This window comes from Amblyraja radiata, chromosome 28, assembly GCF_010909765.2.
Source record: "Amblyraja radiata isolate CabotCenter1 chromosome 28, sAmbRad1.1.pri, whole genome shotgun sequence".
In the NCBI taxonomy this organism is placed as follows: Eukaryota; Metazoa; Chordata; class Chondrichthyes; order Rajiformes; family Rajidae; genus Amblyraja; species Amblyraja radiata.
In genome coordinates, this window is record NC_045983.1 from 2,072,944 (window position 1) to 2,095,517 (window position 22,574).

The window sequence follows — 22,574 nt, forward strand, 5'->3', positions numbered from 1 at the left end:
TCTCCCACTGGCTATTAGGTGGCCTATAATATAATCCCATTAGAGTAATTGCTCCTTTCTTATTTTGAGCTCAACCCATTACACCTCGGTAGACGTGCCCTCCAGTACGTAGGCTCTGAGTACCGCCGTGACATTCTCCCTCGTTAGTAAAGCAAATCCTCCACCTCTTTTACCCCGCTCTCTATCTCGTCTGATGTCTGTATAAATTCATTGAAACATCACTATCGTATCTGCCTCCATCACCACACGTTCCATGCACCACTGTGTGAAAAACCTGCCCACACATCTCCTTTATACTGTGCATCTCTCACCATAAAACTATGCCCTATGGTCTTTGACATTTCTACCCTGGGAAAAAAGTTCTGAATGTCTAACCTATCTATGCCTCTCATCATTGTATATACTTCTATCAAGTCTCCCCTCAACCACCGGCATTCCAAGCCAACAACTCAAGTTTGCCCAATGTCCCCTTGCAGCCAAACACCTTCTTCACGGAGCATCCCGGTAAACCTCTTCTTGCCACTTTCAGGGAACTCTGGACCTGGACCACCAGATCCCTCTGCATCTTAAAGCTGTTAATATGTGTCTTGCATCAAATGTACCATATACCTTCCTCCTTACATCCAACTTCCATAAGTCAATCCCTCACAGTTGCTTGGATTAAACTCCAACTGCAATTTCCTGCCCATTTCTGTCGCTCATAAGATCATAAGAGATAGGAGTAGAATTAGGCATCGTCTACTCCGCCATTCAATCATGGCTGATCTATCTCTCCCTCCTAACCCCATTCTCCTGCCTTCTGTAGGCTGGGTCTCTATCCCATGGAACGTAGGAGGATGAGGGGAGATCTTATAGCACAGGGAAGATAACTTTATTTCGCCTTCCATCACAGTGAGGAATGTGGAGTAGTCACTGTGGTGGATGTTCATGTTCAAATGTGTTTTGGGTGATCTGTTGCTTTTTATTTGTATGACTGACTTGGCAAATGAAATTCTTCGTTGCAAAACATACTTGGCAAATAAAGTACTATTCTGATTCTGATTCTGATAGAGGTGTACAAAATCATGAGAGGAATAGATCGGGTAGATGCACAGAGTCTTTTACCCAGAGTTGGGGAATCGAGGACCAGAGGACATAGGTTCAAGGTGAAGGGGAAAAGATTTAATAGGAAAGCGAACTGCAGTGTAGCTTTTATATGTTACATAATGTGTTGTGCTGCAGCAAGCAAGAATTCCATTGTCCTATCTGGGACACATGACAATATAACTCTCTTGACTCTTGACAGGTAACTTTTTCACACAGAGGGTAGTGGGTGTATGGAACAAGCTGCTAGAGGAGGTAGTTGAGGCTAGACTATCCCATCGTTTAAGAAACAGTTGAACAGGTACATGGATAGGATAAGTTTGGAGGGTTATGGACCAAGCGCAGGCAAGTGGGAGTAGGGTAGCTGGGATATTGTTGGCCGGTGTGGGCAAGTTGGGCCGAAGGGCCTGTTTCCACACAGTATTAATCTATGACTCTCTGACACCCGTACTAATCAAGAATCTATCTCTGCCTTAAATATATCAACTGACTTTGCCTCCACAGCACAGAATTCCACCCTCGGACTAAAGAAATTCCTCCTCATCTTCCTAAAAGAACGTCCTTTGATTCTGAGGTTATGACCTCTAGTCGTAGACTCACCCACAAGTGGAAACATCATATCTATATCCCGCTGTATCTTCTGACAGCCTTCCTTCCTCAACTCCAGCCATCTCATGCCATTTGCAACAGTGGTCCCAGTACAAATCCCTGTGGAACTCCACTGGTCACAGACCACCAGCCAGAATACCGCCCTTCCACCACAACCCTCTATGAGCGAGCCAGTTCTAAATCCATACGACCAAGTCACCGTCAATCCTGTGCATTTGAATCTTCTGGGTCAGCCTACCATGGGGGAATTCTTGATGTATGGAAGGTCGTCTTAGACTGCAGAATGATATAAATGTGTGTGACAAATAAGCTTAATTGAGACAAATGTAAGGTGTTGCATTCTGGGTGTACTGAGGAGGTTCGGCACACACCATGAATGGTAGGGTCCTAGGGACTAAGGAAGAACTCAGTGCGCAAGTCCAAAGATCCTTTAAGGTGGGAGCATAGGTAGATAATGTGGTTAAGAAGGCATATAGAATACCGGCCTTCTCTTGTCAAGACATTCACAGGCAGGGAGGTTATGTTCCAACGTTATAAAACACTGGGTGACGTTTTGGGTCCAAACCCTTCTTCAGACTCTGAAGAAGGGCTCCAACCCATCCTTTTTCTTCAGAGATGCTGCCTGACCCAATGAGTTAATTCAGCACTTTGCGTCTATCTTAGGTTTAAACCAGCACTTCCAGTTCCTTTCTACACACTTTATAAAACATTGGTCAGACTCAGCTGGAGTCCTGCATGCAGTTCTGGTCACCACACTATAGGAACAATGTTACAGCACTGGAGAGGGTCCAGAGGAGATTAACCAGGATGTTGCCTGGGTGTTTCAGTTCTGAGGGGGACCTTTTTCACCCAGAGAGTGGTGAGGACCTGGAACATACTGCTGGAGCGAGAGAGTCATACAGCGTGAAAAGAGGCCCTGTGACCCAACCTGCCTATGCCGACCAACATGCCCCATGTACACTAGTCCCATCTGCCTACGTTTTATCCATATCCTTCTCAACCTAGCTATCCATGTATCTGTCCAAACTTAAAAATTGTGATAAAACTTGTCTCAACAACCTTCTATGGCAGCCCGTTCCAGACACCTGCCGCCTTTTGTGTAAAACAGTTGCCCCTCAGGCTCCTATTAAATCTTTCATCCCTCACCTTAAACCTATGTCCTCTGGTTCTTGATTCCCCTACTCTGGATAAAAGCCTATGAATTTACCCTATCTAATCTTCTCACGATCACATACACCCGAGAAGATTAGCCTTCATCTTCCTGCGCTTCAAGAAATAAAGTAGTCCTAGCCTGCTCAACCTCTCTATAGCTCAGGCCGATAGTAGTGGAAGCAGAGTCACTGACAGGGTTGAGGAAGTGTTTGGATGAGCACCTGTATCACCCAGGCACAGAAGGCTACGGGGCAAGTTAATATGAATGAGTGCCCACTGCTCAGTGTGGAAGTGGTGGGCCGAATGGTCTAGAGCAATGCCCTATACCTATCATACTCCTGCTTGCCAACGCAGATTGGTGCTCGGTCTGATAGATTTGCCGTGTTTACTGGTGTATTCAAGTCTCCAGGTCTTGTCCCATCCACAGCCTCCATCAGCCCAACACTCAGTGCTCCTGCAGTTGCCACACATTCCTGGGTCAGCTTGGTGCAATATCTTCATCTACACTCGCCCATAGATCTGCAATTCAACCCTTATTCTCTCCACCTCTCTCTTTTCATTAATCATGTCCCATAAAATGAGGCCGATCTTTGGTTGTCTCTCCTGAGATCCCTCTCTATGACGGTGTTCAATATTGTAATGTATCTTGGGTATTATAATGTTAGAGACAGTTTATGGAAGTTAGTGTAGGTGAATGACAATTTTAAAAACAAGACTCTTTTAAAAAATAGTTTACCTTTTCTCCGAAGATTCTCTGGCAAATCCCATTCTTGGCCAACTTCTCCTTCACCTGCCGTGTCAACTCAGCGGTGTCCACCTCCTGGTACATGTAGATCTCATACTGCTCCGGTGTTAATGGTGGCACAGAAGGCTTGTGTGGTTTTGAAATGGGAATAAGAGGTGACGAGGGCAGCGGACTGCTCTGTGGGGTCACACTGCTGCTGGCGACCACTGTGCCCAAATCAGATGCTTGGGAATACGGAGATTCTGCGTTTTGCCAATCTTTCCAAAGGTCAGAGGAAGTTGCCCCTTGCAATGGATTCCCATCAACATGTCTGCCCGGATTATTAAACCTTTCTCTGCCGCTGCTATTTTCCTCTGCTCTTCCATCTTCTGCAAAGGTTGAGTTTCTTCTGTCTGGGCAGACGGTGTTCCACCACTGGTCCCTCCATGTACTACCTCGACCCAGTTCATTTTTAACTTGCTTAAGCATATTGTGTGGTGTCTCTGCGATTCCATGGTGTTCTGAGGCGCATGAGTCATGTACTGTTTCCTTTTTTAACCCATGGGAAGTCTGTGTTGCGATGGTACTGGAATCCATGATGGAAGGCTTTTTCATGACTGTTAGTGAGGAAAAGATTGACGATGAAGATGCGACTTTGGATGAATGGAGGGTCACGTCAGTATGAGCAACAGGCGCTGGCTTTGGTGTTGGCTCAAGGCCTGCCTTCTGAGCTTCCATCTCACGCCTGGCCTGTTCCAGTATTGACCAGATTGCTTCATCTGAGCCACCACTGCTCGACGTACAAGGTGGCTGAGTTGAATCAACTGTAGCATACAAAATGGACACCAGTGGGCATAGCATTCACAAACTCCTGTCAGTACTGTACGCATCCCGTGAATCTGCCCTCAGACCTTTGCCATTATGTCCAAGATTATAGTTCTGGTCACCATCTATAACATGGTGCCCAAGTTCTGAGCACCATAACCATATAACCATATAACAATTACAGCACGGAAACAGGCCATCTCGGCCCTACAAGTCCGCGCCGAACAAATTTTTTTTTTTTTTTTTTTTTTTTTTTTTTTCTTTTTTTTTTTTTCCCCCCTAGTCCCACCTGCCTGCAATATGTTATAGGAAAGATGTAGTCAAGCTGGAAGGGGTACAAAGAAGATTTACGAGGATGTTGCCAGACTCGAGGGCCTTGTAGGGAAAGGATGAGCAGGCTGGGACTTTATTCCTTGGAGCGCAGGAGGATGAGGGGTGATCTTATAGAGGTGTACTAAATCATGAGAGGAATAGATCGGTAAATGCAAAGAGTCTTTTGCCCAGAGTAGGGGGATTGAGAACCGGGGACATAAATTTAAGATTAGGAGGGAAAGATTTAATAGGCACCAGAGTGGTAACTTTTTTACACAATGGGCGGTGAGTGTATGGAATGAGCTGCCAGAGGGGACAGGTGCTATCATAATGTTTAAGAAGCATTTAGATAGGTACATGGATAAGACAGGTTTTGAGGGATCTGGCCTAACGCGAGCATGTGGAACCAGTGTAGATGGGGCATGTTGGTCGGTGTGGGCAAGTTGGGCTGAAGGGCCTGTTTCTACGCTGTATGACTAGGTAGCTATGATATTAAAGACTAGAGAGACTAAGGTGAGAGGGGCAAAGTTTAAAGGAGATATGTCGGGCACGTTTTTTTAAAAAGAAAGTTGCATTTAAGAAGCTTTTGGACTGGCACGTGTATATGCAGGGAACGGAGGAATATGGATTATGTGCAGCCAGAGGAGATACGTTTAACCTGGCATCTTGTTCGGTACAGACATTGGCGGCTGAAGGACCTGTTCCTGTGCTATACTGTACTATGTTCTCTATGAATATCTCCATAATTTCTAATGACTAAAAAGCATGATGGTAAAGATTAAGAAGGCACAATGTGTGAAAGCAGCATCACTCATATCATTAGTATCAAGTAATGAAGTAAGTAATGATAGATTTCTACATCATAAATTCATAGTAGTATTTTGTTTTAAAACAGGGAGAATCTTTTTTACAAAATTTGAGTTACGGGGCTGAGAATGAAGAGATTTATTCACTAAAACAATTATGAATTTTAGGGCTCCTTTTGCATGGAGGGCTGCAGATGTTCAAGCACTCTGCAAGGTGAGGTTCTGGACAGGGTGCTACTGAGTTTTTAGTTTAGCTCATTATTGTTACGTGTACCGAGCGAGGTACAGTGAAAAGCTTTTGTTTGCATGCTAACCAGTCAAAAAAAGACTTTACATGATTACAATCAAAGAGTTCACAGTGCACAGATAACGAATAAAGGGTGCAACATTAGTGCAAGATAAAGTCTGAAAAACACCAATTAAAGATACTTTAAAGATAGCTCTCCAAATAAGTGGATGGGAGGTCAGGACTACTCTCTATCTGATGAAAGTTGCCTGATAACAGCTGGGAAGAAACCATCGTGAATTTGGAGGTGTGCGTTTTCACAATTCTTTACCTCTTGCCTGATGATAGAGTGGAGAAGAGAGCGTGTCCAGGGTGAGACTGGTCCGTGATTATGCTGGTGGCCTATCTAAAGTTTAGAGGAAAGTTTAATGGAGATGTGCAGGGCAAGTTTTTTTACACAGAGAGTGGTGGGAGCCTGGAACGCACTGCCAGGGGTTATGGTGGAGGGAGTTACGATAGTGGTGTTTAAGAGGCTTTTCGATAGGCACATGGAAGTGCAGGGAATAGAGGGATATGACAGATGAGATCAGTTTAACTTGGCATTATGTTTGGCACGAAAATCGTAGACCGAAGGGCCTTTTCCTGTGCTGTACTGTTCTCTGAGAAGTCATCCAAGGTCAAATAGTCTACTCCTGTTCTTATTTTCAACATTTATTTTCCATTCAGAGTAAAAAATATTACTCGTAGGTATATGTTGTGCAAGATGCTGGTACCTTGATGTCCGTAGGTTGATGTTAGTTTGGAAGTTGCTCAACATTATATCCTGCTTCAGGATCATGTGTTTTATGTTCTGCATTAAGTACAAAGTACAAAGTAGGTCGGCACGGTTACGCAGCGGTAAAGCTGCTGCCTTGCAGTGCCACAGACCAGGGTTTGATTCTGACTACGGCTGATGTCTGCACAGGGTTTGAATGTTCTCACTGTGACCCCGTGGGTTTCTTCTAAGTGCTGTAGTTTCCTCCCACACTCCAAAGACGTGCAGGTTTGTAGGTTAATTGGCGTCTGTAAATTGTCCCTACAGTGTAGGTTAGAACTAGTGATCGCCCGTTGACGTGGACCTGGTGGGCTGAAGGGCCTGTTTCCACAGTGTAGCTCTAAAACTAAAACTAAACATTAGCAAATTTGCAGATGACACAAAGCTGGGTGGCAGTGTGAACTGTGAGGAGGATGCTATGAGAATGCAGGGTGACTTGGACAGTTTGGGGGAGTGGGCAGATGCATGGCAGATGAAGTTTAATGCGGATAAATGTGAGGTTATCCACTTTGGTAGCAAAAACAGGAAGGCAGATTACTATTTAAATGGGGTCAAGTTGGGAAAAGGGGAAGTACAACGGGATCTGGGGATCCTTGTACATCAGTCTATGAAAGTAAGCAGTGTTCAAAAGGGAACTGCAGATGCTGGAATATCGAAGGTACACAAAATTGCTGGAGAAACTCAGCGGGTGCAGCAGCATCTATGGAGCGAAGGAAATAGGCGACGTTTCGGGCCGAAACCCTTCTTCAGACTCTAATTGGCGTCTGAAGAAGGGTTTCGGCCCGAAACGTCGCCTATTTCCTTCGCTCCATAGATGCTGCTGCACCCGCTGAGTTTCTCCAGCAATTTTGTGTACCTATGAAAGTAAGCATGCAGGTACAGCAGGCAGTGAAGAAAGCGAATGGCATGTTGTCTTTTATAACAAGAGGAATCAAATATAGGAGCAAAGAGGTCCTTCTGCAGTTGTACAGAGCCCGAGTGAGACCACACCTGGAGTATTGTGTGCAGTTTTGGTCCCCTAATTTGAGGAAGGACATTCTTGCTATTGAGGGAGTGCAGCGTAGGTTTACAAGGTTAATTCCTGGGATGGCGGGACTGTCATATGCTGGGAGAATGGAGCAGCTGGGCTTGTACACTGGAGATTAGAAGGATGAGAGGGTATCTCATTGAAACATATATGATTATTAAGGGCTTGGACACGCTAGAGGCAGGAAACATGTTCCCGATGTTGGGGGAGTCCAGAACCAGGGGCCACAGTTTAAGAATAAGGGGTGAGCCATTTGGAACGGAGACGAGGAAACACTTTTTCTCACAGAGAGTGGTGAGTCTGTGGAATTCTCTGCCTCATGTTCTCAGGATGCTTTCAAGAGAGAGCTAGATAGGGCTCTTAAAAATAGCGAAGTCAGGGGATATGGGGAGAAGGCAGAAACGGGGTACTGATTGTGGATGATCAGCCATGATCACATTGAATGCCGGTGCTGGCTCGAAGGGCCAAATGGCCTACTCCTGCACCTGTTGTCTATAAACTAAAACAAAGCTTCAACATACAAGACATCTGAAGGGAGTTGTGTAGCTGCACCTTCACACCTTTGCTTGCAGGCTGCACTCACCGTTTTTTTGCACCTGTAGTTCTCTCTTGGCTTGTTCTAGAATCGATTTGATGGCCTCATCAGAGCCTGTCTCAGGAGTTCTGATCCGTGTAGTGATGTTGCCTGGAAACATGCAAAATGCCATTTAATGCTGAGATCATTATAGTCAGCAGACATTCACTTACAACTCACTGACGGGAACAGGTGTTTGTAATCTTTCAATGCTTCCACACAATGACAATTAGTGTTTTAAGAACAGATTTTGCCTGCTGCATTTATCTTTTCTTTCATATATTCGGGGCAGCACAGTGGCGCAGCGGTAGAGTTGCTGCCTCACAGCGCCAGAGACACAGGTTCGATCCAGACTACAGGTGCAGTCTCGACGGAATGTGTACTTTCTCCCCGTGACCTGCGTGGGTTTTCTCTGGGTGCTCCGGTTTCCTCCCACACTACAAAGACATACAGGTTTGTAGGTTGATTGGCCTGGTAAAATTATAAATTGTTCCAAGTGTGTGTAGGATGGTGTTAGTGAATTGAGATCACTAGTCGGCGCAGGCTCGATGGGCTAAAGGGTCTGCTTTCAGGCTGCATCTCTAAACAAAACTAAACCATTTTTTAATTTTATTTCCTTGAACTGTGCACTCACTGTTTTCCTGCACTGCAACAGTCAGTTAAATATTGACTCTTTAGCAAATCTTTGATTGATCTTCGCCACTGGCAAGTAAGTCAAGAAAATTTAATGTGCTCTTTCCATACTGTAGAACATGTGACTGAAGGGCAAGCAGCACTTCACACGGTGAGCGAAGTAACTTCAGAAGTGGGAACTAAGCTCTCCACTTGGATAAATCAAGCAAAGCAGTGAGAAGCTCTCAAATAGCACAATGCTTTCTCTACAGAAAGTTTCTTAGGTAGAATTTATTTATTTGAAGTTTCTTTATAATGCAGTACTATGAAAAAGCAAGAATAGTACATAAGGAAGAAAAGGGCGACACCGTGGTGCCTTACAGCAACAGAGACAGAGATTCGATCCTGACTACAGGCGCTGTCTGTACGGAGTTTGTACGTTCTCCCTGTGACCGTGTGGGTTTTCTCTGGGTGCTCCAGTTTCCTCCTACAAACCAAAAATGTGCAGTTTTGCAGGTTAATTGGCTTCTGTAAAGTTGTCCCCAGCATGTAGGATAGAAGTAATATATGGGTGATGTTTTTTAGTTTAATTTAAACTAGAGACACAGCGTGGAAACAGGTCCTTCGGCCCACTGAGTCCACACCGAACAGCGATCCCCGCACATTAACACTATCCATGCACACCAGGGACAATTTTCATATATCAAGTAGCCAATTAACCTACAAACCTGAGTGTGGGAGAAAACTGAAGATCTCTGACAAAACCTACACGGTAATGGGGAAAAGATACAAACTCTGTCCTGGTAGCACCCGTAGTCGGGATCGAACCCGGGTCTCTGGTGCTGCAAGCGCAGCAAGGCAGAAACTCTGCCACTTTGCCACCGTGCGGCCCAAGTGTTTGTTGGCACAGACCCGGTAGGCCAAAAGGCCTGTTTCCACGCTATATCTCTAAAACTAAAAGCACCTATGGCATTCCAGGAGTGAGGTGCAATGGAGCAGATACAACTCTGAAGATGATAGCTTGGACATCGGTGGTGTCTGGCTGGTTTCACTGCTTTAATATATAAACAATCTAGACTATTAGATTGAGGTAATCTTCAATAATAAAACAAGGAGTCATCATTTCAATATAAAATTTGTACAGCTTCTGTTTTACACCTGCAGCATGCAAGTACTGCACATTAGTTATAAGTACGGAACAGTGAAACGACAATCTCTGTCTCTCTCTCTCTGAAGGAGGTGAAATGAGATGGGTATTCTCAGTACCCTTGTGGCCTCACTTTGAGCCAACACTACAGTGCAGACACACAGACCTGACACTGACAGTACAAGTCAGCCAATGAGTGCAATATTATCTGCCATCTCTGGACGTACAAGTGTGCAACTGTCATTTGTTCCATTCACTAATGACCTGCCAAATTTAGCGTTTACTGCCTCTGACAACCACACAATGAACTTTGTGAGAGTACCCCCTCATTGTTGTACGATGGGAGTCTTTGAATTCCGTCTTGTGGAATCTTCATATCATCTTACTTCAGCTGATGGGGCAGTGATTAGCTGGACTTTATTTGATCAGCTGCTTAAGGTACTGGCTCACTTATCTTCATTGATGATACATCTGCTGATGGTATTAACATAATGGATTCAGAAGTGTAGACACATCCTATCTGCTCAAGTTCAAACAAATGCCTCAAAACTCATTGGCCGGCGGTTCATTCTACAGCAAGACAATGATCCCAAACATACTGCTAAAGCAACAAAGGAGTTTTTCAAAGCTAAGAAATTGTAAATTCTTGAGTGGCCAAGTCAATCACCCGATCTGAACCCAACTGAGCATGCCCTTTATATGCTGAAGAGAAAACTGAAGGGGACTAGCCCCCAAAACAAGCATAAGCTAAAGATGGCTGCAATATAGGTCTGGCAGAGCATCACCAGAGAAGACACCCAGCAACTGGTGATGTCCATGAATCGCAGACTTCAAGCAGTCATTGCATACAAAGGATATACAACAAAATATTAAACACGACTACTTTCATTTACATGACATTGCTGTGTCCCAAACATAGTGGTGCCCCGAAATTGGGGGACTATGTATAAACACTGGTGTAATTTCTACATGGTGAAACCAAAACGTATAAAAATGGCCTTTAATAAAATCTGACAATGTGCACTATAACCACATGGTGAGTTTTTCACTATTAATCTCAAATTGTGGAGTATAGAGACAAATAAATAAATGATGGGTCTTTGTCCCAAACATTATGGAGGGCACTGTCTATATATACAAGATGAGATCGCCATTTTGATCTAACACTTCCGTGTGTATTTGACTGGTGTCACAACGGGGACCCAACGTATCCAGGGGTCATCTAGTTATTTATTAAAATAATTAGAAGACATAAAATTGATGATTTGTATTTTACAAAGATAACACCACAGAAACAGGCATTTGATTCTACCCTGTCTGTATCAACTTGTTGTAATAATTCAGTACATCTCACTCACAACAACCCTCCCCCCCCATCTAAAGCACCCAGCACTCTGATTCCCCCCCCCCCCCCCTTGGGCCAGTCTATTTAATGTCTCCATCCCCTGGTGCATCTGAACCCACGGCCACTGTTGCAGACGTCAAGTTGATTCGCCAGAGAGCCAACCCACAGAAAGTGCCAGGCCCGGATGTAGACCCTGGCCGCTTCCCCACAACCTGTGCAGCAGACCTGCTGGAGGTGTACTTGTGGAAATCTTTAACTTCTCCCCACACCACTCTGTGGCTCCCACCCGCTTTAAGAATCTTTTTTCCCGTTGGCATTGCTGTGCTCGTTCTTTATGATCTATTTTTAATCCTTCCAGATTCTATTTCCCTTCATCAATTCCTAGAGGCTCCTCTGTTAAGTTCTGAAATGTGTCTGATCCTCACGTTTACTGCTATTTTTGCAAAATTATTCACCTTTCCTTTGATCTAATACATTAACATTTTGAAAGTCACGGCTGGACAACTTTTCCTCGTGCTCTGTTTATCCAAAAAGAGTATATATTACCTACAACTCTGAATTAATTATTTTAGATATTAACCAATGCGCGTTTACCTTGACATGCGTTTTCCAGTCTCCAATAACCAACTCATGTCCTGGATTTCCAGATTGAAGACCCAGGTCTCATATTGTACTAACTTTCATGAAACTCTATCATCCTCTGTTACTAATCCTGCCTTGCACATTCTCATCCAAATCGTTGATGTAAACTACAAATAGCAATGGGCTGAGCACCCTGTGGCACACCACTAGTCACAGGCCTCCAGTCCGAAAAACAACCTTTCACCATCACCCTTCCTTCCATGAAGCCAATTTTCTAGCCAGTTGGCTATCTCTCCCTGTATCTCATGCGATCTAGAGCAGTCTACCATGCCAAGCCTTGTCAAATGCCTTGCTGAAGTCCATATAGACTACATCAAGGTGCTGCCCTCATCAACCTTTTTGTTTTAGCATCTCAAGAGAACATGGATAGGCACAATTTCCAGTTGGGACCATACTTCAGACTGAAAACCCTTTGGTCTGAAGAAGCGCCCGACCCAAAACATTGTCTGTCCATGTTCCCCAGAGATGCTGCCTGACCTGCTGAGTTACTCCAGCAATTGATTCTTTTTTTAGATAAAACATGATCTGTAGTTCCTTGTGTCTAAATTGAAATCACCTGGCTTACTTTTAATAAGGTACATTGGTGAAATGTTTACAGGTTTTGAAAAAGCCATTAGTATTCAGATTTCTCTTTATATTGTGACTAAGTCTACTACTTATAGAAAGTGTACATAACTGGGCAAACTTTGGCATCACTAGCTTGACCACATTAATCACAACTTCAGCAACACGTTGGTAGTACCAAAAATGAGTAGACAACTGAAAAGACGCAACAAAATATGTTTCAGTCTTCAACATCCTGCCTCCTAAAGATAATAAAGCAATAGAAGCTATTGTATTACATCACAAATATAGGGCAATAGAAATAAATTAAAGCATTTGTTGATTGTTCGGTGAAGCAGGGTGAGAGGATGGAACATTATTGGAACAGACATGCAGTTGTAATTCGTTGTAGGTACTGTTTTTTGTAAATTGCTTAATATTGATTAACAATGGCAACAATCTGGGAAAATGGTGGTTAGAGACAGGGGCTTCTCTACAGTCATCTACAGTCAAGGGTAGAAGAGGCAAGACTGAAGTGCCACCACTGATGAAGGCTGTACAGTAGCATGTACTCATGACCACATATGAAGAAATGCGCACAATTTTAAAATAGGCACATTGACGTGAAAATGTATATTTCTACATTACAAATGAAATACAGGGTTACATAAGAGATACAAGGATAGGAAAGGTTTCAAGGGATATGGACCAAATACAGGCAAATGGGACTAGCTCAGTTGGTTGACATGGACGAGTTGGGCTGAGTTCAGTTTCCATGCTGTATAACTCTAGGTGACTAAAGTGATATCTACAAGTTTGGTTAAAACACTACTCAATGATTCCCCTGTCTACATTGATCCTATTTTGACAGGTTCACAAAAACAACATTTCTCTTTTTCCTCAAAATACTTGTTTGCAATTGAAAATAAAAGATGCACAATGTGTGTAATGAGCACTTCACGGCATGACATTCACCATCATCAAGTGCTTCTTCTTGTTAAGGGCATTAACTCCAGCCTTGATCCACTGCAAAAAAACGTAGCAACTTCTCCAAGATGCAACGCTCCAACTCCAAGAAAACAATAACCCCACTGACAGAAGACTTCCCTGCGAGAGGTAGCTGCTAATCATTCCTTAGCACTGGCTCCTCTTGAAGAAGTGACGACACTGCCATAGTGGGCCAGATATTGAATAATGATGAGGCGGAGTACAGAAAGGAGATTGAGAACCTTGTAAGTTGCTGCCAAAATTACAGCATCTCCCACAGGTTGAAACAACATTGGTTCTTTAGAAAATTCAACAGCCTTTCATTGCACACATTAAAATGTTGGCCAGACATTTGAGCAGCAATAGTGCAGCAGATTACACGCAGGACAGAAAATCAAATAAAGCAGCTGTTGCCGGAAATCTAAAATCAAAAATAGAAAATGCTGGAAACACACAATCGGTTAGGCATCCCAAGGATAGGAGAACAAAAATTGTTTTAGGTCCAAGACTCATCGTCAGACTAATAGTAGGATCTAGAATGCCATTACAATTCCATGCCTCAGGCTGCAGATCACTCTGCATCCTTCACATCCGACCTTGAAAGCCTATCTGAAAGTAGTACCCGCAATACTCACATTCATAAAACTTCTGAAAAACAAAAATCATGAACATTTGTGGCGATGTTTGTTCCACAAAGATTTAGATTGCTGCTCTTGAATCTGGAAGTATGCGTTTTCAAACTTCTGTACCTCTTGCCTGATGTGACCATGAGCAATTATCATCAACAGTGCCTTAATAAACCAAATTATTTATATGGCAATTAAAGCAAACACAAAATAATTGGCAAGACAGTGCCTCAATTTCTAAATAACTCCTTGCTGTTCTGGGTGAATCATATATCATTATTCTCCTCCCTAACATTAGTCAGGCAGGGACATCACTGACAGTCCCAGGGACATAGAAATTCATGTGATGGTGGTTCAGAGGAAACTAGCCTTTTCGGAATCCCAGCAGCATGACCATGCTAGTAGATCTGAGTTAGTTAGTTTAGTTTATTGTTACGTGCATTAAGGTACAGTGAAAAGCTTTTTGTTGCGTGCTAACCAGTCAGCGGAAAGACTATACATGATTATAATTGAGTCATCCACAGTGCACAGACATATGATAAAGGGAATAACATTTAGTGCAAGGTAAAGTCCAGTAAAGTCCGAGTAAAGATCTTTAATGAGATAGATGGGATGTCAGGACTGCTCTCTGCTTGTTGGTCGGATGGTTCAATTGCCTGAAACAGCTGGGAAGAAACTCTGAATCACACTTCTGTATCTCTTATCTGATGGGAGAGGGGAGAAGATGGAGTGACTGGGGTGAGACTCGTCCTTGATAATGCTGGTGACCTTGTCGAGACAGAATAAAGCGTAGATGGAGTTAATGGAAGGGAGGTTGGTTTGTGTGATGGTCTGGGCTGCGTCCACAATTCTCTGCAATTTCTTGCTGTCTTGGATGGAGCTGTTTCCAAATCGAGTTGTGATGATGCATCCTGAAAAAATGCTTACTATGTTTCCAGATGAAGATCTAAACCTGAAACACATTCAACGGCTTGATTCCATTCTCCCACCCTCAGTCCTTGGTGCATTTATTCTGAGATGAGGTGTCTCTGAAGTGTCTTTCTGCTTCATCAACCCTAGCTTCCCTTTTGCTTTCCCATCTATTTCTCCCCCTCTCCTCGTGGGTGGAGCACACACAATTGCTTGGTCCCCACTTTTCACCCCCCAGCCTCCACATTGAACACATCAACCTTAACAAGTACTGGCAGCTCCCACAACATCAGACACACCTTCCTCTCCCCTCCCCTTTCAGCGTTCCTGTGGATTGCTCTCTCTGTGACCCACTTTGCCAGTTCTGAGAAGGGCTCCCGATGTGGCCTGACCTTCCCTGACCTTTCTGTCCTGGGTCTCCTCCACTGTCATACTGTGGCCAAGTGTAAATTGGACGAACAACACATCATATTTTGCTTGGGCACATTACAACCCAGAGGTATGAATATTGATTTATTTAACTTAACCTTTGCTTTCCCTCTCGCTCCATCCCTCCCCCATTCTAGTTCTGTTTAGTTCCACTGTCCTCCTGATGAAATATTATTGATTGTTCACCTCGTTGTCGCCGTCCCCTCAGTTAACAATAAACCATTCTACATTTCCTTGAATTTTCATCCCCTTTGATCGGTGTTTTCACACCTTACCCTTCCATATCTCTCTCCCTCACCCCCGAATCTCAGTCTGAAAAAGGGTCTCGACCCGAAACATCACCCATTCCTTCTCTCCAGAGATGCAGCCTGTCCTGCATCTTGTGTCTATCCTGAGCTTTGAGATGACTCCAGCATCTTTTGTTTCTGTGAGCAGTGGCAGATTTCCTTTATCTTTTGGAACTGTTTTTGTCAATCTCTATCTCTCTCTCTATATATATATTGTTACATCAGCCGATCATATTTCTGATTTCAAAGCATTTGATCTGCATGCTTTACATTGTGGTTTGGGAACAGCTGCAGCCAATTCTGCAAGAAATTGTAGAGAATTGCAAACACAGCCCGGACCATCACACAAACCAGTGCAAACCATCCTACCTCCCATTGACTTCATGTACACTTCCTGCTTCATTGCAAAGGCCACAAGCAAAATCAAGGAGTCTCACAGTGTACAACATGAGAGGAATAGATTGGGTAGACGCACAGAGTATCTTGCCCAGAGTGGGGGAGTCAAGAACCAGAGGACATAGGATTAAAGTGAGGGGGGAAACATTGAATATGAACCAGAGGGCTAACTTTTTCACACAAAGTGTGTAGGTATATGGGAGAAGCTGTCGGCGGATGTAGTTGAGGCAGGTACTATTGGAACATTGAAGAAACATTTAGAGAGGATAGAATGGATAGGACAAGTTTCGAGGGTCATGGGCCAAATGCAGCCAGGTCAAGAGTTAAGAGTGTTTTATTGTCATGTGTCCCAGATAGAACAATTAAATTCTTACTTGCTGCAGCACAACAGAATATGTAAACACAGTACACTATAAACAGACTAGTGGGACTAGTGTAGATGGACAATGTTGATCGGTATGAGCAAGTGGGGCCAAAGGGCATGCTTTCATTCTGTATGACTATGACTCACCCCGGTCATTCCTTCTTCTCCCCTCTCCCATCAGGCAAGGGAGACAGAAGTTTGAAAACGCACACCTCCAGATTCAGAGACAGTTTCCTTGCAGCTGTTATCAGGCAACTGAACCATCCTATCAGCAACTAGAGAGCGGTCCTGACCTCCCATCTACCTCATTGGAGACCATTGGAGTATCTTTAATCGGACTTTACTGGACTTTATCTTGTCATTCCCTTTATCCTGGACGGCTTGACTGTAATCATGTACAGTCTTCCCACTGACTGGAAAACATGCTACAAAACACAAACTTATCAGCGTAGCTCAGTACACGTGACAATATACTACCCAGAGCTATCCTGACTACACATCTTCCCACCCAGCTTCCTGTAAGGACTCTATCCCCTACTCCTAATTCTTCCGTCTCCGCCACATCTGCGCACAGGATGAGGTGTTCCATACTAGGGCATCGGAGATGTCCTCATTCGTTAGGGAACGTGGTTCCCCTCTTCCATTATAGATGGGGCTCTCACCAGGGTCTCCTCTATATCCCGCTGCTCTGTTCTTGCTCCCCCTCCGCCCATTCGTAACAAGGACAGAGTCCCCATTGTCCTCACCTTCCACCCCATCAGCTGCCGCATACAGCATATAATCCTCCGACATTTTCGCCACCTCCAACGGGATCCCACCACTGGCCACATCTTCTCATCTCCTTCCCTTTCGGCTTTCTGCAGAGACCGTTCCCTCCGCAACTCCCTGGTCAATTCGGCCCTTCTCACCCAACCCCCCCCCCCCTGGTACTTTCCCCCGCAACCGCAGGAAATGCAACACTTGTCCCTGTACCTCCCCCTCGGCTCCATCCAAAGACCCAATCAGTCTTTCCAGGTAAGGCAGAGGTTCACCTGCACCTCCTCCAACGTCATCTACTGTATCCGCTGTTCTAGGTGTTAACTTCTCTGCATCGGAGAGACCAAGCGCAGGCTCAGAGATCGTTTCGCTGAACACCTCCGCTCAGTCCGTGTTAACCAACTTGACGCCCGGTTGTTCAGCACTTCAACTCCCCCTCCCATTCCCAATCTGACCTTTCTGTCCTGGGCCTCCTCCATTGCCAGAGTGAAGCCCAGCACAAATTGGAGGAACAGCACCTCATATTTTGCTTGGGTAGTTTACACCCCAGCGCTATGAACGTTGACCTCTAATTTTAGATAGCCCTTGCTTTCTCCCTCCTTCCCTTCCCAGTTCTCCCTCAAGTCCTACTGTCTCCGCCTACTTCCTTTCTCTTTCCGCCCCCCCCCCCCGACCCCAGTCTGAAGAAGGGTCTCGACCTGAAACATTGCCTATTCCTTCTCTCCATAGATGCTGCCTCACCCGCTGAGTTTCTCTAGCATTTTTTGTCTAACTTCAATTGTTCCAGCATCTGCAGTTCTTTCTTAAATAAACTAAACTCATGGCCATTTGATATAAAAGTACCATGCACGTGTTCCATGCAGGCAATCTCCAAGTAATCAACGCCATCACAGAATTAAAATAAAAACTTCAACTACTTAAGCTAAACAAATATAACTTAAACCGTTTGCGATATTTAAAAAAAAATAATTCAGACATGCTCCACTCCTGAAAATCAACGTCTTCATTACCAGATAAATACTTCCTTCCTAGCAGACGGCGACAAGCCTGTGGTTTCCTGCCCTGGTTCACTAGCTGGCATCCAGCAGCCTGAGGTGCATACAGAGCAAATCAAAATACTGAATGAAGCTGGGGAAATTATATTGGGAAGTCTGGAAATGGCACAGAGGGTCCAGGAAAATTTGCATACACATATAGTCTGGACTATATGGCAGAGAATGGCAGATAAATTAAAGAGTTTTGTGTCCAACACAACAAACCTTCTCGTGAAAATGAAGAACTGCAGGTCTAATGTAGCAGCTTGAAGACATGGAGAACATAGAACAGTACTGCACACAATGTCTGTGCTGAATATGATGCCAAGACCTGCACATCATCCATACTGTGCAGTAGTTTCTAAAAATACATTAGAAAAATTAACAGGTTTAAAGGGAAACCTTGTAGCTTCTGGTTACCCACTTCATCAATTTAATGTACTGAATTAGACGCTCGCAATGCGGTCTCCTTTTCACTATGGAGCAGCTCCATTCAGTCACCTCTCACTTTCATTCTCCATCCCATCCCTGTCTCTGGCCTCCTGATACAAGTTCCACTGACTGGCACACTACAGCCCTCAAAATTCAACAGTCAATTCCAGAATTGCAGATCACCAGCTTTCCTGTAATATTCCGATTTTCTCGGTTATACTATGGCTCATACTTTCTTACAAGATGATCTACTAGTCCATCAAATATATGCTGGCTCCCAGTCCAATCCCATCAATTCCCTTCCTCCACCTATTTTCCTTGATCCTACTCTCTCTCCCATACAGCCGTCAACTTCCTCTTATTCTCCTGCCACCCATTTACATCAGGGGTAATTTACAGGGATCACTTAACCCACCAAGAATAGTAGAATTAGGCCATTCGACCCATCAGATAATACCTGATCTCTACCTCCTAATCCCATTTTCCTGCCTTCCCCCATAACCCTTAACACCCGTTCTAATCAAGAATTTGTCTATCTCTGTCTAAAATATATCCACTAACTTGGCCTCTTGGCGGCGCGGCTCTGGCTGCAGCGGCTCTCCGGCAGTCCTGTTTGTTTTGTGTTTTTTGTGTTGTTTATTTTCGTTTTGGTTAGTCTAGTTTTGGTTTTTAGTTTCTGTTTTGGGGGGGGGGGGGGGGGGGTTGAAACGGGGCTTGCTGTCTCTCCCTGCGGGGGAATGCGACTTTTTTGTCGTATTCCCCTTCTCTGCCTCTGTCTGCGCTGAGGCCTAATGGCGGAGCTGGCGACCTCGAGGCTCAGGAGGCAGAGCCCGCCAGGACTCGCACTGGGCTCGCTCCCGTGAGGACGGCCCGGCTCGGGGCTGGAACAGTGCTTTCGTGAGGGGCTGTGACGCTCCCGTGAGGACGGCCGGCCCGAGGAAGGAACGGTGCTCCCGTCGGAATGGCCGAGCTCGGGGAGGTACGGCGCTCCTAGCCCGAGGGAGGAGCGGTGTCCATGTTGGGACGGCCCAGCCCGAGGGAGAAGCGGTGCCCAGTCGGGGTGGCCCAGCCCGAGGGAGGAGCGGCGCCCAGTCGGGGCGGCCCAGCCCGAGGGAGGAGCGGCGCCCAGTCGGGGCGGCCTGGCGCGAGGCTGAGACGGTAACGGTACTCACGTGAGGGCGATCCGGCTCGGGGCTGGAACGGTGCTCCGGTGGCTGGGACGGTGTTCTGGCGGCGGTGGCCTGAGTCCGGGGTTCGGCCGCGGGCCAGCGGCTGCGTCAGCAGGACTGGTGGGCGGCAGCTTCGACCACCCCGGGCCGCGGTGTTTGAGCCGCGGGACAGTTGTAACATCGCCCGGGGGGTATCGCCTCAGCGCAGAGGGAGAAGAGGAGGGAAGAGACTGGAGACCTAAGACTTTTGCCTCCATCACAGTGAGGAGATGTTGGGTGGACTCACTGTGGTGGATGTTAATATGTGTTTATTGTTGTTTTTTATTGTATTGTATTGTATGTATGACTGCTTCAATTTCGTTCAGATTTCGGTCTGAATGACAATAAAGGCTATCTAATCTATCTAATCTAATCTCTACAGCCCTCTGCGGTAATGAGTTCCACAGATTAACTACCCTCTGACAAAAGAAGTTCCTCCTCACCTCCTTTCTGATATAGTGGTCTTTAATTCTGAGGCTATGACCTCTGGTCCGAGACTCTCCCACCAGTGGAAACCAGTTTCTACATTGTTTCTCTTGAGATCACACCTTCCCAGCCAGCAATGGACCTAGCAGTCAACGCCCAAGATCATTTGTGGCTGGACCTGGTCTTTTCTCCCCTCCAGCTCTTCAGCTCTTCACCTCCCCCCCCCCTCCCCACCCCCCACCCCCCACTTTCAGTCTGAAAAAGGATCCCGACAAAATATCAACCATTCATTTTCTCCAGAGATGCCACCTGCCCCACTGAGTTACTCCAGCAGTGTGTGTCCAAACAGACATCAGCAGAGGTCAGGATTGAACCCAGGTTGCTGGAGCTGTGAGGTACAGCACCATCCCATCCATCTCTCTGCAGATTCTGCCTGACATCCTGGATATTTCCAGCATCATCTTGGTTAGCATTCCTGGAAGAACCCCTCACCCTGCACTCCAGGGAATACAGTCCCAGCCTATCCAATCTCTAGTTTAGTTTAGAGATACAGCGTGTAAACAGGTTCTTCGGCCCACCGAGTCCGTGGTGACCAGCCATCCCGGTACACTAGCTCTCTTACACACACAAGGGACAATTTACAATTTTACCAATCTAATTAGCCTACAAACCAGTACGTCTTTAGAGTGTGGGTGGAAGCCGGAGCACCTGGAGAAAACCCACGCAGGTCACAGGGAGAACGTACAAACTCCGCACAGACAGCACCCGAGGTCAGGATCTAACCCGGGTCTCTGGCGCTGTAAGGCAGCAACTCTATTGCTGCGCCACCGTGCCGCCCTCTCATCTCAATCATCAAGCTTGCCAGTCCAGGCTATATTCGTGTGAAATGTCTCTGCACCCTCTCTAGCTTAGATGGAGGTACCTAAGGGAGTCCTTTTTAAATGGCAACAGATTGAAAGGTGTTCACTGGATGTCCCAGTACATAAATTAATGTTGGTTAATATGCAGGCACAGCTAGCAAATGTGTTGCTGGTCTTTATTGAAAGAATAAATATGTCTATTCCTACAATATAGAGACTACAAGTGGAATATTACGTGCAGGTCTGGCCTCACTAACTATGGACTGATCTACACTACATCTGATGGAGGGAGTGGAGCCTTCATTGTGGGTGAGCCAGTTCTGTTTTGTTTCACCTCATGGGGTGTTGAGAAAACAGAGCAAGGCTGGCAAGAAATTACTTCACTCAGCAGGAATGGTTCTTTAGAATCCTTGACCTAAGATGGCTGTAAAGACTCAGACAATTCATTAGAAAGAGACAGATAGATCTTTTGATATTAATGTAATCAGGGCATAAGAGGTAAATTCTGGAGGTGGTGATGAGGTCAGAGTGATGCAGCGTGCAAACAGACCCTTCGGCCCAACTTACCCAGGCCAACCAACATGCCCCATCAACACTAGCCCCACCTGCCTGCATTTGGCCCATATTCTAAACCTATCCTATCCATGTACCTATCTATCTGTCGTGGTGTAGACTGAGACTGACTCCACTCCCCCCCCAATCTTTGCACATCCCCAATCCTTTCCGCTCGTCACTTTAATTTCAGGTTTCATGTATTTTGTGACTTTATGAATGTTGGCAGATCAATTTCCTTCCTGGGGTAAATAAAGTCTATCGTATCGTACCTGTCCAAATGTTTTTAACCTTTGTGATAGTACCTGCCTCAAATGCCTGCTCTGGCAGCTTGTTCCATATACCTACCACCCTTTGTGTAAAATAAATTGCCCTTCGGGTTCCTGTTAAATCTTTCCCCTCTCACCTATGTCCTTTGGTTCTTGGCTATCCCACCTGTTCCTTTCATCTTATACACCTCTATAAGATCACCCACCATCCTCCTGCGTCCTAGCCTGAACAACCTCTCCCTGTAGCTCAAGCCCTTGGCCTGGCAACACCCTCATATACCTTCTCTGCACCCTTTCCAGCTGAACAATATCAGCACGATCTTGCAAAACGGTCGAACAGGCATGAAGTTGCCGAGTGCTTCCATCACAAGTCATGGTCACACAGCATAGAAGCTGAGCCATTGGCCCATCATGAAGCTGCCGACCCAACAATAATTATATTTAAGATAGACACAAAATGCTGACACAAAATTCAGTCTGAAGAAGAGTCTCGACCCGAAACGTCACCCATTCCTTCTCTTCAAAGATGCTGCCTGTCCCGCTGAGTTACTCCAGCATTTTGTGTCTATTTTTGGTTTAAACCAGCATCTGCAGTTGA

General features: G+C 45.3%; 1 protein-coding gene across 7 annotated transcripts in view; it reads right to left on the bottom strand.

Moving 5' to 3' along the window:
- cux1 (cut like homeobox 1) overlaps window positions 1-22,574 on the bottom strand; it is a 445,449-nt gene that overhangs the window by 147,003 nt on the left and 275,872 nt on the right. For 6 of the 7 annotated variants that reach the window (XM_033045568.1, XM_033045567.1, XM_033045565.1 and 3 more), the window contains 2 exons: window positions 8,162-8,263; window positions 3,533-4,392 (listed from right to left, as the gene is read on the bottom strand). The exons of the other annotated variant lie outside the window; for it this stretch is intronic. In XM_033045568.1, the coding sequence (XP_032901459.1) occupies window positions 3,548-4,392; window positions 8,162-8,263 (947 nt within the window). In that variant the 3' untranslated portion in view covers window positions 3,533-3,547. Of the gene's footprint in view, window positions 1-3,532; window positions 4,393-8,161; window positions 8,264-22,574 lie in introns of those variants that run through there. 7 annotated transcript variants of the gene reach the window in all.